The following is a 13,041-nucleotide window of genomic DNA, read 5'->3' on the forward strand; positions in this document are numbered from 1 at the left end:
TATCTTCTCCTAGTAAAGCTGGATGCTAATCAGCATAGCTGTCACTATGTGTGTCATTCATCTTTCACAGACTCCTGAATATCTGAACAACTTCTTTGTCATTCAGGAGTCCGAGAAAGCTTTGACTATTTCAGCATGCTGGGAGTTGTAGTTTAGTAACAACTGAAGCTACAGTGTATGTTAGAGCAGTGTTGCCTCCAGCTGTTTTAAAACTACAGCTCCCAGCATGTCCACTCATCCTTTATCTGTAGTTTTGCATACACTCAATAGAAATCTCCTATACTGGATACCGGTATGCTTTACGGCCGGTATCCAGTATGCTGTAAAATCTAGACTAGTCTGTCTGGCTAAAAGACAGGCGACCCCTAGTGGCGGCTATTTTGAGCTTGAATTTCAGGTGAAAATGTAAAATTTTTTAAACAGGTGTATATTGTGAAATGTCATATTATAATGAGTCCTGCAATATATGAAAAGTTTTTAACCATGACAGTGCCTCTTTCAGCATACCCGGACAGCTGGGAGTTGTAGTTCTGCAACAACTGGATGAACCCTGATTGGGAAACAATATCATGGACCGAACCACTACGAGCGGCCATATTGGTTTCACTGATCAAACTTTTTCTTGTCCCTCCTCAGAAAACTGCACCCCGGAACAGTTCCACTGCAGCAATGGCCAATGCATCAGGAAGCACCAACGTTGCGACCACAGCCGGGACTGCAGCGATAACTCCGACGAGCTGGGCTGCTGTAAGTCCGCAAAAAGACGCCGCCCTGTTGTCCTCTCTTGGTTTTCACCCCTAACCTTATTGCACTTGTCCCTTTCACAGATCCCACAGAGGAGCCGCCTCCGCCCTCCACCAACACAATCGGCTCCATCATCGGCGTCATCCTCACCGTCTTCTCAGTGGGCGGGGTGTACTTCGTCTGCCAGAGGGTGCTATGCCCCCGTATGAAGGGCGACGGCGAAACCATGGCCAACGACTATGTGGTGCACGGGCCGGCTTCTGTGCCCCTGGGATACGTGCCGCACCCCAGCTCGCTGACCAGCTCTTTGCCAGGTGGGTGTCACCGCTGCCATGTAACAATACGCAGGGCCCCATATAACGGCATCGCTCTGCGCCCATCATCACTGCGGGACAATTCGCGCTCGTACAACAAAGAGCCGCCGACATCCTGGACGTCTATAGAGTGAGGATGTGACCGGGATCTAGTTGCATGCGGGCGCTGGGAGTTCATTGTGTGGGTCGCAGAGTCGGGTTTCACGTGCTGCGGGTGCAGGGATCTCTCCGGCTCGGTTCCTTTTTGTAACCCTTTAACTACCAGCACCCTGCCTGTGCGGGTTGGTGTTCGCTACATGACGATATCCTCTTCTTGTCATCTGCAGGAATGTCACGTGGGAAATCTGTCATAAGCTCCCTGAGCATCATGGGTGGAAGCAGCGGGCCGCCGTATGACCGCGCTCACGTCACCGGAGCCTCGTCCAGCAGCTCGTCCAGCACCAAAGGAACTTACTTCCCACCGGTGAGTTGTACAGTTGTTCTCGTGGAGTAAGCCAGAGGCTGTCCATGCTAGAGGTCGTAGTTTAGCTATAGCTGGAGATCCACTTGTTGGCAACACTGCTTCAGTGGAAAGCTGGGTCACTTACTGTTTTTGCACATTTTTGGGGGGGATTGTTTTGAGTGGTTTTCCTCTTTTTTTTTTTTATAAAATAAATACCGTATTTTTCGCCCTATAGGACGCACCGGCGTATTAGACGCACCCAATTTATAGGTGCAAAATCTAAAAAAAATAAAGATTCTGAACCCAACAGTGGTCTTCAACCTGCGGACCTCCAGATGTTGCAAAACTACAACTCCCAGCATGCCCGGACAGCCGTTGGCTTTCCGGGCATGCTGGGAGTTGTAGTTTTGCAACATTTGGAGGTCCGCAGGTTAAAGACCACTGGTATTGGAGGTAATACTCGCGTATCCCCGCCGCTCCGGACCCATCACCGCTGCCCTGGATGTCGCCCTCCATCGCTGTCGCCGCATCCCCGCGGTGTCCCCGACTCTCCGGACGTCTTCCCCGGGATCCACGCTCTCCTTCGCCGTCATCACGTCGCTACGCACGCCGCTCCTATTGGATGACGGGACGACGTGATGACGTCGAAGGAGAGCGCCGGCCATGCAGGGGATCCCAGCACGGAGCAGACACCAAGGAGGCAGGTAAGGTCCCTCCCGGTGTCCTGTAAGCTGTTCGGGACGCCGCGATTTCACCGCGACTGTCCTGAACAGCCCGACAGAGCAGCCGGGTTAGTGTCACTTTCCCTTCAGATGCGGCGGTCAGCTTTGATCGCCGCGTCTGAAGGGTTAATGCAGGGTATCACCGCGATCGGTGATGTGCTGTATTATCCGCGGGTCCCGGCCGTTGATGGCCGCAGGGACCACCGCGATAGGGGTGTATTCGCCGTATAAGACGCACCAACTCCCCCCCCTTTTTGGGGAAGAAAAAGTGCGTCTTATACGGCGAAAAATACGGTATGTATTTAGCTGTTATATTATATATTTTATTTTGCCTTTTATTATATTTTTATTAGTTTTATTATTGTAATTAGGGTTTGTTGTTATTATTATTAATAAAAATAATAATAAATAACACTTATATAAAAACATAAGAAAGTCAAAATAAAATAAATATAATACAATTAATATGATATATAATAAAAATAAATATAAAAGGAAAAATATTAATATATAATATAATAAAGGCTAAATATTATTTTTATTTAGCCTTTATTATATTTATATTTTATTTGGCCTTTTTTATATAATTTTTCATATTAGTGTTATTATTTTTTAATAATAATAAAACTAATAATTAAATTAACACAAATAAAAATAGAAGAGGCAAAATAAAATATAAATACATATAAAGTGTGCAGATTTACACAAATAAAAAATTTCCAAAATAACTTTTTTTTTTTGCACAATTTTAAAGCGCTCTGCGGGATTATTTTATTATTTTTTTCCCCTCATTGGATCATATATTTTTTTTCTAACTTTTGCGCTGTTGTCTTCTCCTTCCGTCGTCAGATCCTGAATCCGCCTCCTTCCCCAGCCACAGAGCGATCACATTACACCATGGAGTTTGGTTATTCCTCCAACAGTCCGTCCACACACCGGTCATACAGGTAACTGTCCATGGAAGTGAAGGGAGCTGTGTTGTAATACCGCACGCAACCTGAGGACAGGGGTGGCGCTGTTCTTGGGAAAAATAGTTTTTCTAATCCTTGATAAGCCTCCATGTTTCTATAACCACCATCTTTATCCCTTCAGTTACAGGCCGTACAGCTACCGCCACTTCGCTCCTCCCACCACGCCGTGCAGCACGGACGTGTGCGACAGCGATTACACCCCGAGCCACCGCCTCACGTCAGCCGCCACTGCCAAAGGTTACACCAGCGACCTGAACTACGACTCCGAGCCGGTGCCGCCTCCTCCGACGCCGCGCAGCCAGTACCTGTCCGCCGAGGAGAGCTGTCCGCCATCTCCGTATACAGAGCGCAGCTACTCCCATCATCTCTACCCACCGCCACCCTCACCATGTACGGACTCTTCGTGAGCCTCGCACCTGTATATACACAATCCCTGTGGAAGAGCTGACCTCGCGCCACTTTACGCTTTTTTTTTTATTTTATTTTTTATTTCATGTACAGATTTTATTTGTAAGAGGAACGGCCCCCCCCCCCCCCCCCCCCATCCCGCTACTTCTGAGGGGATCGGGGGGAGGTATTACGCCATTGGACAGACTTTGTACATAGAGAAAGATATTTATATATTTTCTTAACTCGCCGTTAAAAAGCCGTAAATGCAAAACGCGGCTCCTCGTCAGACGTCTAAGCTTTTTTTTTTTTTTTTTTGTATAAAAGATTTTCATCCTCCCGTATATTGTACAAATATATAAATATATAGAAATATCTATTTTTACAAAAACACACACAATATGCCTTAAACCGCGCGGCCGAGGAGGCGCAACGTGATGAAAGGTGAGAAGAGGGGGAACTTTAAGGGTCTATTCACACGTACAGTGTTCTGCGCAGGATTTCAAGCAAATCCTGCGCATCAAATCTACTGTACGTGTGAATAGACCCGAAGACTGTGTTCACACACAATTAAAATAAAAACTTTTTTTTTTTTATAACATTTTTGCAGTAAAACTGTCCATAGAACAAATAAAAAAAAAGCCGGAATTTATTTAGTTTTTATTTTTATTTATTTTTTTTTTCCTTTTAACGACTTTTTTTTAAACTTTTTCAACCTATGCAGGTGTTATCTTTGAGGGGATTTTTTATATATATTTTATTTTTTACGGCTGTAAATCCTGACCTCAGTTATTTTATTTTTTTTTTAAACCTTTTTCAACCTTTGCAGGTATTATTTTTTGTGGGGAATATATATATATATATATATATATATATATATATATATATATATATATATATATATATATATATATATATATATATATATATATATATATATATATATAATATATATTTTATTTGAATTTTTTTTTCTTAGGTGTGTGTGAACCTAGGATTTAGACCTTTTTCCATTTTTTTATTTTTTTTCAGGGGATTTTTTTTTTTTACATTTTGTTAATTTAAAAAAAAAAAAAAAAATGTTTATTTCTTTTTACATTCCCCCGCCCCTTCCTCCTTTTAAGAGTATTGGTATCTGATCTTTTCATGGGACAGTTTTATTTGTTAGTTTTTTTTTTATTTTTAAATGCACTACACCTTTTAAGATTTAAAGGGGACCTCCACTGATGCTGCATTGCAGGCTAACATGGTCAGAGACTGCAGAAAGCAGTAGTGCCCTAACCTGTGACTGTCCAGCTGTTGTGAAACTACAACTCCCAGCATGCCCTGACAGCCGCAGGCTGTCAGGGCATGCTGGGAGTTGTAGTTTCACAATAGGTTGGCGAACCACTAGTGAATAAAACAGCTTATAATACATGTTGTTTCCCCCTGCTCTATAATGGTTCCTTCCCAACCTGCTCATATGCCACTAAACTAATCCAAGAGATGAGACCTGGGTAAAACCACTTAACCATTCAGAAGGGGGGGCAACTTTAAAAAAAAAAAATTTATAGCTTTTATTAGATTTTTTTTTTTAATTGTATATCATCACCAAAGTTCTCTTGTTCCCCACCCCCGTTGAGTCGTCGACCTTTTTGTCGTCCTCCTCCTCCGGCAACCGGAGAGTTAAAGACGTTTCTATTTTACGAAAGCTGCGAATGTTAAGTGTTTTTTGTTTTATTTTATACCGCCTACGATGTAGATACTGTACTGTATTTATAAACCATGTAACATTTGTTTTTTGTACTCCTGTTTATATAAGCCGTTATACCTGTGTATATATAGATATAATTTGTCCGTACAGTTATTTGTTGTTTTTTTTTTTGTCCAATCACCACTAAGACAGGGTTTTTTCAGGCGTCTCAGGTTGTGCGCGATCTCCGCGTGGCCGCAGTAGACGACGGCGCATGTGGCGTCTTATCGGACTTGTCATGCGATCGTTGCGTCTTTAGAACCAGTCAGGTTTACAGGGACCAAAGCCCTGGACAAAAAGGGGCGTGACTCTCATCAGGTGGCGGGTCTACATTTCAATGCCCCGCCCCCTTACACTGCTTTGTCTTCTGCTGCGGCTGCCGCGACAGGTCTGCATCGGGACATATGGAGGATTTATTATGTTATATTGGCCAACATTTGGTCAGCGCCGCGCGCTCATACAATGGTTTTTTGTTTTATTTTATATATTTTTTTTTTATATATAAATTTTTTTTTTTTTGTAAAATATTGGCTTGACTTTGTATAAAAAATCACCAGTGACTGTATAAAGACCTGTTATTACTGGACGAGCTGTAACAAAGAGTTAATTTTTATAATAAAAACAAAAGCTCAAAACCTTAAACGGCTCAGTTGGTTTTTATTTTTTGTTCTTGATGGTTCGTTATTAATCAGAGGCCCCGCCCCTGTGACACCTAAACGCGATGTTCCGTCCTATTAGAATATTCATTCCATATGAAAACCGCTAGATCATAAAAATATTCACCTCATATAGTAGTACATGGTATACAGAACATGTGTACAGTACAAATAGGAGTCTGGACATGGATCTGCCCTCTACCTGCATTATATACGCTGTACCGTCCTCTCTGTACTACATGTCCTCCTGTACCGTCCTCTCTGTACTACATGGCCTCCTGTACCGTCCTCTCTGTACTACATGGCCTCCTGTACCGTCCTTTCTGTACTACATGTCCTCCTGTACCGTCCTCTCCCTGTACTACATGTCCTCCTGTACCGTCCTCTACCTGTACTACATGTCCTCCTGTACCGTCCTCTCTGTACTACATGGCCTCCTGTACCATCCTCTCCCTGTACTGTCCTCTCTGTACTACATGTCCTCCTGTACCGTCCTCTCTGTACTACATGTCCTCCTGTACCGTCCTCTCTGTACTACATGTCCTCCTGTACTGTCCTCTCCCTGTACTACGTGTCCTCCTGTACCGTCCTCTACCTGTACTACATGTCCTCCTGTACAGTCCTCTCCCTGTACTACATGTCCTCCTGTACAGGCCTCTCCCTGTACTACATGTCCTCCTGTACCGTCCTCTACCTGTACTACATGTCCTCCTGTACCGTCCTCTCTGTACTACATGGCCTCCTGTACCATCCTCTCCCTGTACTGTCCTCTCTGTACTACATGTCCTCCTGTACCGTCCTCTCTGTACTACATGTCCTCCTGTACCGTCCTCTCTGTACTACATGTCCTCCTGTACCGTCCTCTCTGTACTACATGTCCTCCTGTACCGTCCTCTCTGTACTACATGTCCTCCTGTACTGTCCTCTCCCCTGTACTACGTGTCCTCCTGTACCGTCCTCTACCTGTACTACATGTCCTCCTGTACCGTCCTCTACCTGTACTACATGTCCTCCTGTACAGTCCTCTCCCTGTACTACATGTCCTCCTGTACAGTCCTCTCCCTGTACTACATGTCCTCCTGTACAGTCCTCTCCCTGTACTACATGTCCTCCTGTACAGGCCTCTCCCTGTACTACATGTCCTCCTGTACCGTCCTCTCCCTGTACTACATGTCCTCCTGTACCGTCCTCTCTGTACTACATGGCCTCCTGTACCGTCCTCTCCCTGTACTGTCCTCTCTGTACTACATGTCCTCCTGTACCGTCCTCTCTGTACTACATGTCCTCATGTACCGTCCTCTCTGTACTACATGTCCTCATGTACCCTCCTCTCTGTACTACATGTCCTCCTGTACCGTCCTCTCTGTACTACATGTCCTCCTGTACCGTCCTCTCTGTACTACACGGCCTCCTGTACCGTCCTCTCCCTGTACTACACGGCCTCCTGTACCGTCCTCACTGTACTACATGTCCTCCTGTACCGTCCTCTCTGTACTACATGTCCTCCTGTACCGTCCTTTCTGTACTACATGGCCTCCTGTACCGTCCTCTCTGTACTACATGGCCTCCTGTACCGTCCTCTCCCTGTACTACATGTCCTCCTGTACCGTCCTCTACCTGTACTACATGTCCTCCTGTACCGTCCTCTCCCTGTACTACATGGCCTCCTGTACCGTCCTCTCCCTGTACTACATGGCCTCCTGTACCGTCCTCTCCCTGTACTACATGTCCTCCTGTACCGTCCTCTCCCTGTACTACATGTCCTCCTGTACCGTCCCCTCTCCCTGTACTACATGTCCTCCTGTACCGTCCCCTCTCCCTGTACTAAATGTCCTCCTGTACCCTCCTCTCCCTGTACTACATGGTCTCCTGTACCCTCCTCTCCCTGTACTACATGTCCTCCTGTACCGTCCTCTCCCTGTACTACATGTCCTCCTGTACCGTCCTCTCCCTGTACTACATGGCCTCCTGTACCCTCCTCTCTGTACTACATGGCCTCCTGTACCGTCCTCTCCCTGTACTACATGTCCTGTACTACATGTCCTCCTGTACCCTCCTCTCCCTGTACTACATGGCCTCCTGTACCCTCCTCTCCCTGTACTACATGGCCTCCTGTACTACATGGCCTCCTGTACCCTCCTCTCCCTGTACTACATGGCCTCCTGTACCCTCCTCTCCCTGTACTACATGGCCTCCTGTACCATCCTCTCCCTGTACTACATGGCCTCCTGTACCCTCCTCTCCCTGTACTACATGGCCTCCTGTACCCTCCTCTCCCTGTACTACATGGCCTCCTGTACCCTCCTCTCCCTGTACTTCATGGCCTCCTGTACCATCCTCTCCCTGTACTGTCCTCTCTGTACTACATGTCCTCCTGTACCGTCCTCTCTGTACTACATGTCCTCATGTACCCTCCTCTCTGTACTACATGTCCTCCTGTACCGTCCTCTCTGTACTACACGTCCTCCTGTACCGTCCTCTCTGTACTACACGGCCTCCTGTACCATCCTCTCCCTGTACTACACGGCCTCCTGTACCATCCTCTCCCTGTACTACACGGCCTCCTGTACCGTCCTCACTGTACTACATGTCCTCCTGTACCGTCCTCTCTGTACTACATGTCCTCCTGTACCGTCCTTTCTGTACTACATGGCCTCCTGTACCGTCCTCTCTGTACTACATGGCCTCCTGTACCATCCTCTCCCTGTTCTACATGTCCTCCTGTACCGTCCTCTACCTGTACTGCATGTCCTCCTGTACCGTCCTCTACCTGTACTACATGTCCTCCTGTACCGTCCTCTCCCTGTACTACATGTCCTCCTGTACCGTCTTCTCCCTGTACTACATGTCCTCCTGTACCGTCCTCTCCCTGTACTACATGTCCTCCTGTACCGTCCTCTCCCTGTACTACATGTCCTCCTGTACCGTCCCCTCTCCCTGTACTACATGTCCTCCTGTACCGTCCCCTCTCCCTGTACTACATGTCCTCCTGTACCGTCCTCTCTGTACTACATGGCCTCCTGTACCGTCCTCTCTGTACTACATGGCCTCCTGTACCCTCCTCTCCCTGTACTACATGGCCTCCTGTACCCTCCTCTCCCTGTACTACATGGCCTCCTGTACCCTCCTCTCCCTGTACTACATGTCCTCCTGTACCCTCCTCTCCCTGTACTACATGGCCTCCTGTACCCTCCTCTCCCTGTACTACATGGCCTCCTGTACCCTCCTCTCCCTGTACTACATGGCCTCCTGTACCCTCCTCTCCCTGTACTACATGGCCTCCTGTACCGTCCTCTCTGTACTACATGGCCTCCTGTACCGTCCTCTCTGTACTACATGGCCTCCTGTACCGTCCTCTCTGTACTACACGGCCTCCTGTACCGTCCTCTCTGTACTACACGGCCTCCTGTACCCTCCTCTCTCTGTACTACACGGCCTCCTGTACCCTCCTCTCCCTGTACTACATGTCCTCCTGTACCCTCCTCTCCCTGTACTACATGTCCTCCTGTACCCTCCTCTCCCTGTACTATATGTCCTCCTGTACCGTCCTGTACTACATGTCCTCCTGTACCGTCCTCTCCCTGTACTACATGGCCTCCTGTACCGTCCTCTCCCTGTACTACATGGCCTCCTGTACCGTCCTCTCTGTACTACATGGCCTCCTGTACCCTCCTCTCCCTGTACTACATGTCCTCCTGCACTGTCCTCTCCCTGTACTACATGGCCTCCTGTACCGTCCTCTCTGTACTACATGGCCTCCTGTACCGTCCTCTCTGTACTACATGGCCTCCTGTAACGTCCTCTCTGTACTACATGTCCTCCTGTACCGTCCTCTCTGTACTACATGTCCTCCTGTACCGTCCTCTCTGTACTACATGTCCTCCTGTACCGTCCTCTCTGTACTACATGGCCTCCTGTACCGTCCTCTCCCTGTACTACATGGCCTCCTGTACCGTCCTCTCCCTGTACTACATGTCCTCCTGTACCTTCCTGTACTACACGGCCTCCTGTACCGTCCTCTCCCTGTACTACATGTCCTCCTGTACCGTCCTGTACTACACGGCCTCCTGTACCGTCCTCTCTGTACTACATGGCCTCCTGTACCACATGGCCTCCTGTACCGTTCTCTCCCTGTACTACATGGCCTCCTGTACCGTCCTCTCCCTGTACTACATGGCCTCCTGTACCGTCCTCTCCCTGTACTACATGGCCTCCTGTACCCTCCTCTCCCTGTACTACATGGCCTCCTGTACCCTCCTCTCCCTGTACTACATGTCCTCCTGTACCCTCCTCTCCCTGTACTACATGGCCTCCTGTACCCTCCTCTCCCTGTACTACATGTCCTCCTGTATCCTCCTCTCCCTGTACTACATGTCCTCCTGTACCCTCCTCTCCCTGTACTACATGTCCTCCTGTACTACATGGCCTCCTGTACCCTCCTCTCCCTGTACTACATGGCCTCCTGTACCCTCCTCTCCCTGTACTACATGGCCTCCTGTACCCTCCTCTCCCTGTACTACATGGTCTCCTGTACCCTCCTCTCCCTGTACTACATGGTCTCCTGTACCCTCCTCTCCCTGTTCTACATGTCCTCCTGTACCGTCCTCTCTGTACTACATGTCCTCCTGTACCGTCCTCTCTGTACTACATGTCCTCCTGTACCGTCCTCTCTGTACTACATGGCCTCCTGTACCGTCCTCTCCCTGTACTACATGGCCTCCTGTACCGTCCTCTCCCTGTACTACATGGCCTCCTGTACCGTCCTCTCCCTGTACTACATGGCCTCCTGTACCGTCCTGTACTACACGGCCTCCTGTACCGTCCTCTCTGTACTACACGGCCTCCTGTACCGTCCTCTCCCTGTACTACACGGCCTCCTGTACCGTCCTCTCCCTGTACTACATGGCCTCCTGTACCGTCCTCTCCCTGTACTACATGGCCTCCTGTATCCTCCTCTCCCTGTACTACATGTCCTCCTGTACCCTCCTCTCCCTGTACTACATGGTCTCCTGTACCCTCCTCTTCCTGTTCTACATGTCCTCCTGTACCGTCCTCTCCCTGTTCTACATGTCCTCCTGTACCGTCCTCTCCCTGTACTACATGTCCTCCTGTACCGTCCTGTACTACATGTCCTCCTGTACCGTCCTCTCCCTGTACTACATGGCCTCCTGTACCGTCCTCTCTGTACTACATCGCCTCCTGTACCGTCCTCTCCCTGTACTACATGGCCTCCTGTACCGTCCTCTCCCTGTACTACATGGCCTCCTGTACCGTCCTCTCCCTGTACTACATGTCCTCCTGTACCCTCCTCTCCCTGTACTACATGTCCTCCTGTACCGTCCTCTCCCTGTACTACATGGCCTCCTGTACCGTCCTCTCCCTGTACTACATGGCCTCCTGTACCGTCCTCTCTGTACTACATGGCCTCCTGTACCGTCCTCTCCCTGTACTACATGTCCTCCTGCACTGTCCTCTCCCTGTACTACATGGCCTCCTGTACCGTCCTCTCTGTACTACATGTCCTCCTGTACCACCGTCTCTGTACTACATGGCCTCCTGTACTGTCCTCTCCCTGTACTACATGGCCTCCTGTACTGTCCTCTCCCTGTACTACATGGCCTCCTGTACCGTCCTCTCTGTACTACATGGCCTCCTGTACTACACGGCCTCCTGTACCCTCCTCTCCCTGTACTACATGGCCTCCTGTACCCTCCTCTCCCTGTACTACATGGTCTCCTGTACCCTCCTCTCCCTGTTCTACATGGTCTCCTGTACCGTCCTCTCTGTACTACATGTCCTCCTGTACCGTCCTCTCTGTACTACATGGCCTCCTGTACCGTCCTCTCCCTGTACTACATGGCCTCCTGTACCGTCCTCTCTGTACTACATGGCCTCCTGTACTACACAGCCTCCTGTACCCTCCTCTCCCTGTACTACATGTCCTCCTGTACCGTCCTCTCCCTGTACTACATGTCCTCCTGTACCGTCCTGTACTACATGTCCTCCTGTACCGTCCTCTCCCTGTACTACATGGCCTCCTGTACCGTCCTCTCCCTGTACTACATGGCCTCCTGTACCGTCCTCTCTGTACTACATGGCCTCCTGTACCGTCCTCTCCCTGTACTACATGGCCTCCTGTACTGTCCTCTCCCTGTACTACATGTCCTCCTGTACCGTCCTCTCCCTGTACTACATGTCCTCCTGTACCCTCCTCTCCCTGTACTACATGTCCTCCTGTACCGTCCTCTCCCTGTACTACATGGCCTCCTGTACCGTCCTCTCCCTGTACTACATGGCCTCCTGTACCGTCCTCTCTGTACTACATGGCCGCCTGTACCGTCCTCTCCCTGTACTACATGGCCTCCTGTACCGTCCTCTCCCTGTACTACATGTCCTCCTGTACCCTCCTCTCCCTGTACTACATGTCCTCCTGTACCCTCCTCTCCCTGTACTACATGGCCTCCTGTACCGTCCTCTCTGTACTACATGGCCTCCTGTACCGTCCTCTCCCTGTACTACATGGCCTCCTGTACCGTCCTCTCCCTGTACTACATGGCCTCCTGTACCGTCCTCTCCCTGTACTACATGGCCTCCTGTACCGTCCTCTCCCTGTACTACATGGCCTCCTGTACCGTCCTCTCTGTACTACATGGCCTCCTGTACCGTCCTCTCCCTGTACTACATGTCCTCCTGCACTGTCCTCTCCCTGTACTACATGGCCTCCTGTACCGTCCTCTCTGTACTACATGGCCTCCTGTACCGTCCTCTCTGTACTACATGTCCTCCTGTAACGTCCTCTCTGTACTACATGTCCTCCTGTACCGTCCTCTCTGTACTACATGGCCTCCTGTACTGTCCTCTCCCTGTACTACATGGCCTCCTGTACCGTCCTCTCTGTACTACATGGCCTCCTGTACTACACGGCCTCCTGTACCCTCCTCTCCCTGTACTACATGGCCTCCTGTACCCTCCTCTCCCTGTACTACATGGTCTCCTGTACCCTCCTCTCCCTGTTCTACATGGTCTCCTGTACCGTCCTCTCTGTACTACATGTCCTCCTGTACCGTCCTCTC

At 49.1% G+C, this 13,041-nt stretch overlaps 1 protein-coding gene across 1 annotated transcript; it reads left to right on the forward strand.

The window, feature by feature from the left end:
* Positions 1-199: 199 nt before the first annotated feature.
* LOC130267768 (low-density lipoprotein receptor-related protein 6-like) lies at positions 200-4,405 on the forward strand. The gene is made up of 5 exons (XM_056517945.1): positions 200-747; positions 828-1,058; positions 1,385-1,521; positions 3,072-3,169; positions 3,315-4,405. The coding sequence occupies exons 1-5, from the start codon at positions 570-572 to the stop codon at positions 3,598-3,600; spliced, it is 930 nt and encodes a 309-aa protein (XP_056373920.1). The 5' UTR covers positions 200-569; the 3' UTR covers positions 3,601-4,405.
* Positions 4,406-13,041: the final 8,636 nt, after the last annotated feature.

This window comes from Hyla sarda, chromosome 4 (genome assembly GCF_029499605.1).
Source record: "Hyla sarda isolate aHylSar1 chromosome 4, aHylSar1.hap1, whole genome shotgun sequence".
Lineage (NCBI taxonomy): Eukaryota > Metazoa > Chordata > Amphibia > Anura > Hylidae > Hyla > Hyla sarda.

Bases quoted from the DNA above. Each gene is read 5' to 3' on its own strand.
- LOC130267768 (XM_056517945.1), top strand. From the start codon at position 570: ATGGACCGAACCACTACGAGCGGCCATATTGGTTTCACTGATCAAACT. The intron at 748-827 runs GTAAGTCCGCAA...TCCCTTTCACAG, and splicing joins CTCCGACGAGCTGGGCTGCT to ATCCCACAGAGGAGCCGCCT. The intron at 1,522-3,071 runs GTGAGTTGTACA...TTCCGTCGTCAG, and splicing joins AAGGAACTTACTTCCCACCG to ATCCTGAATCCGCCTCCTTC.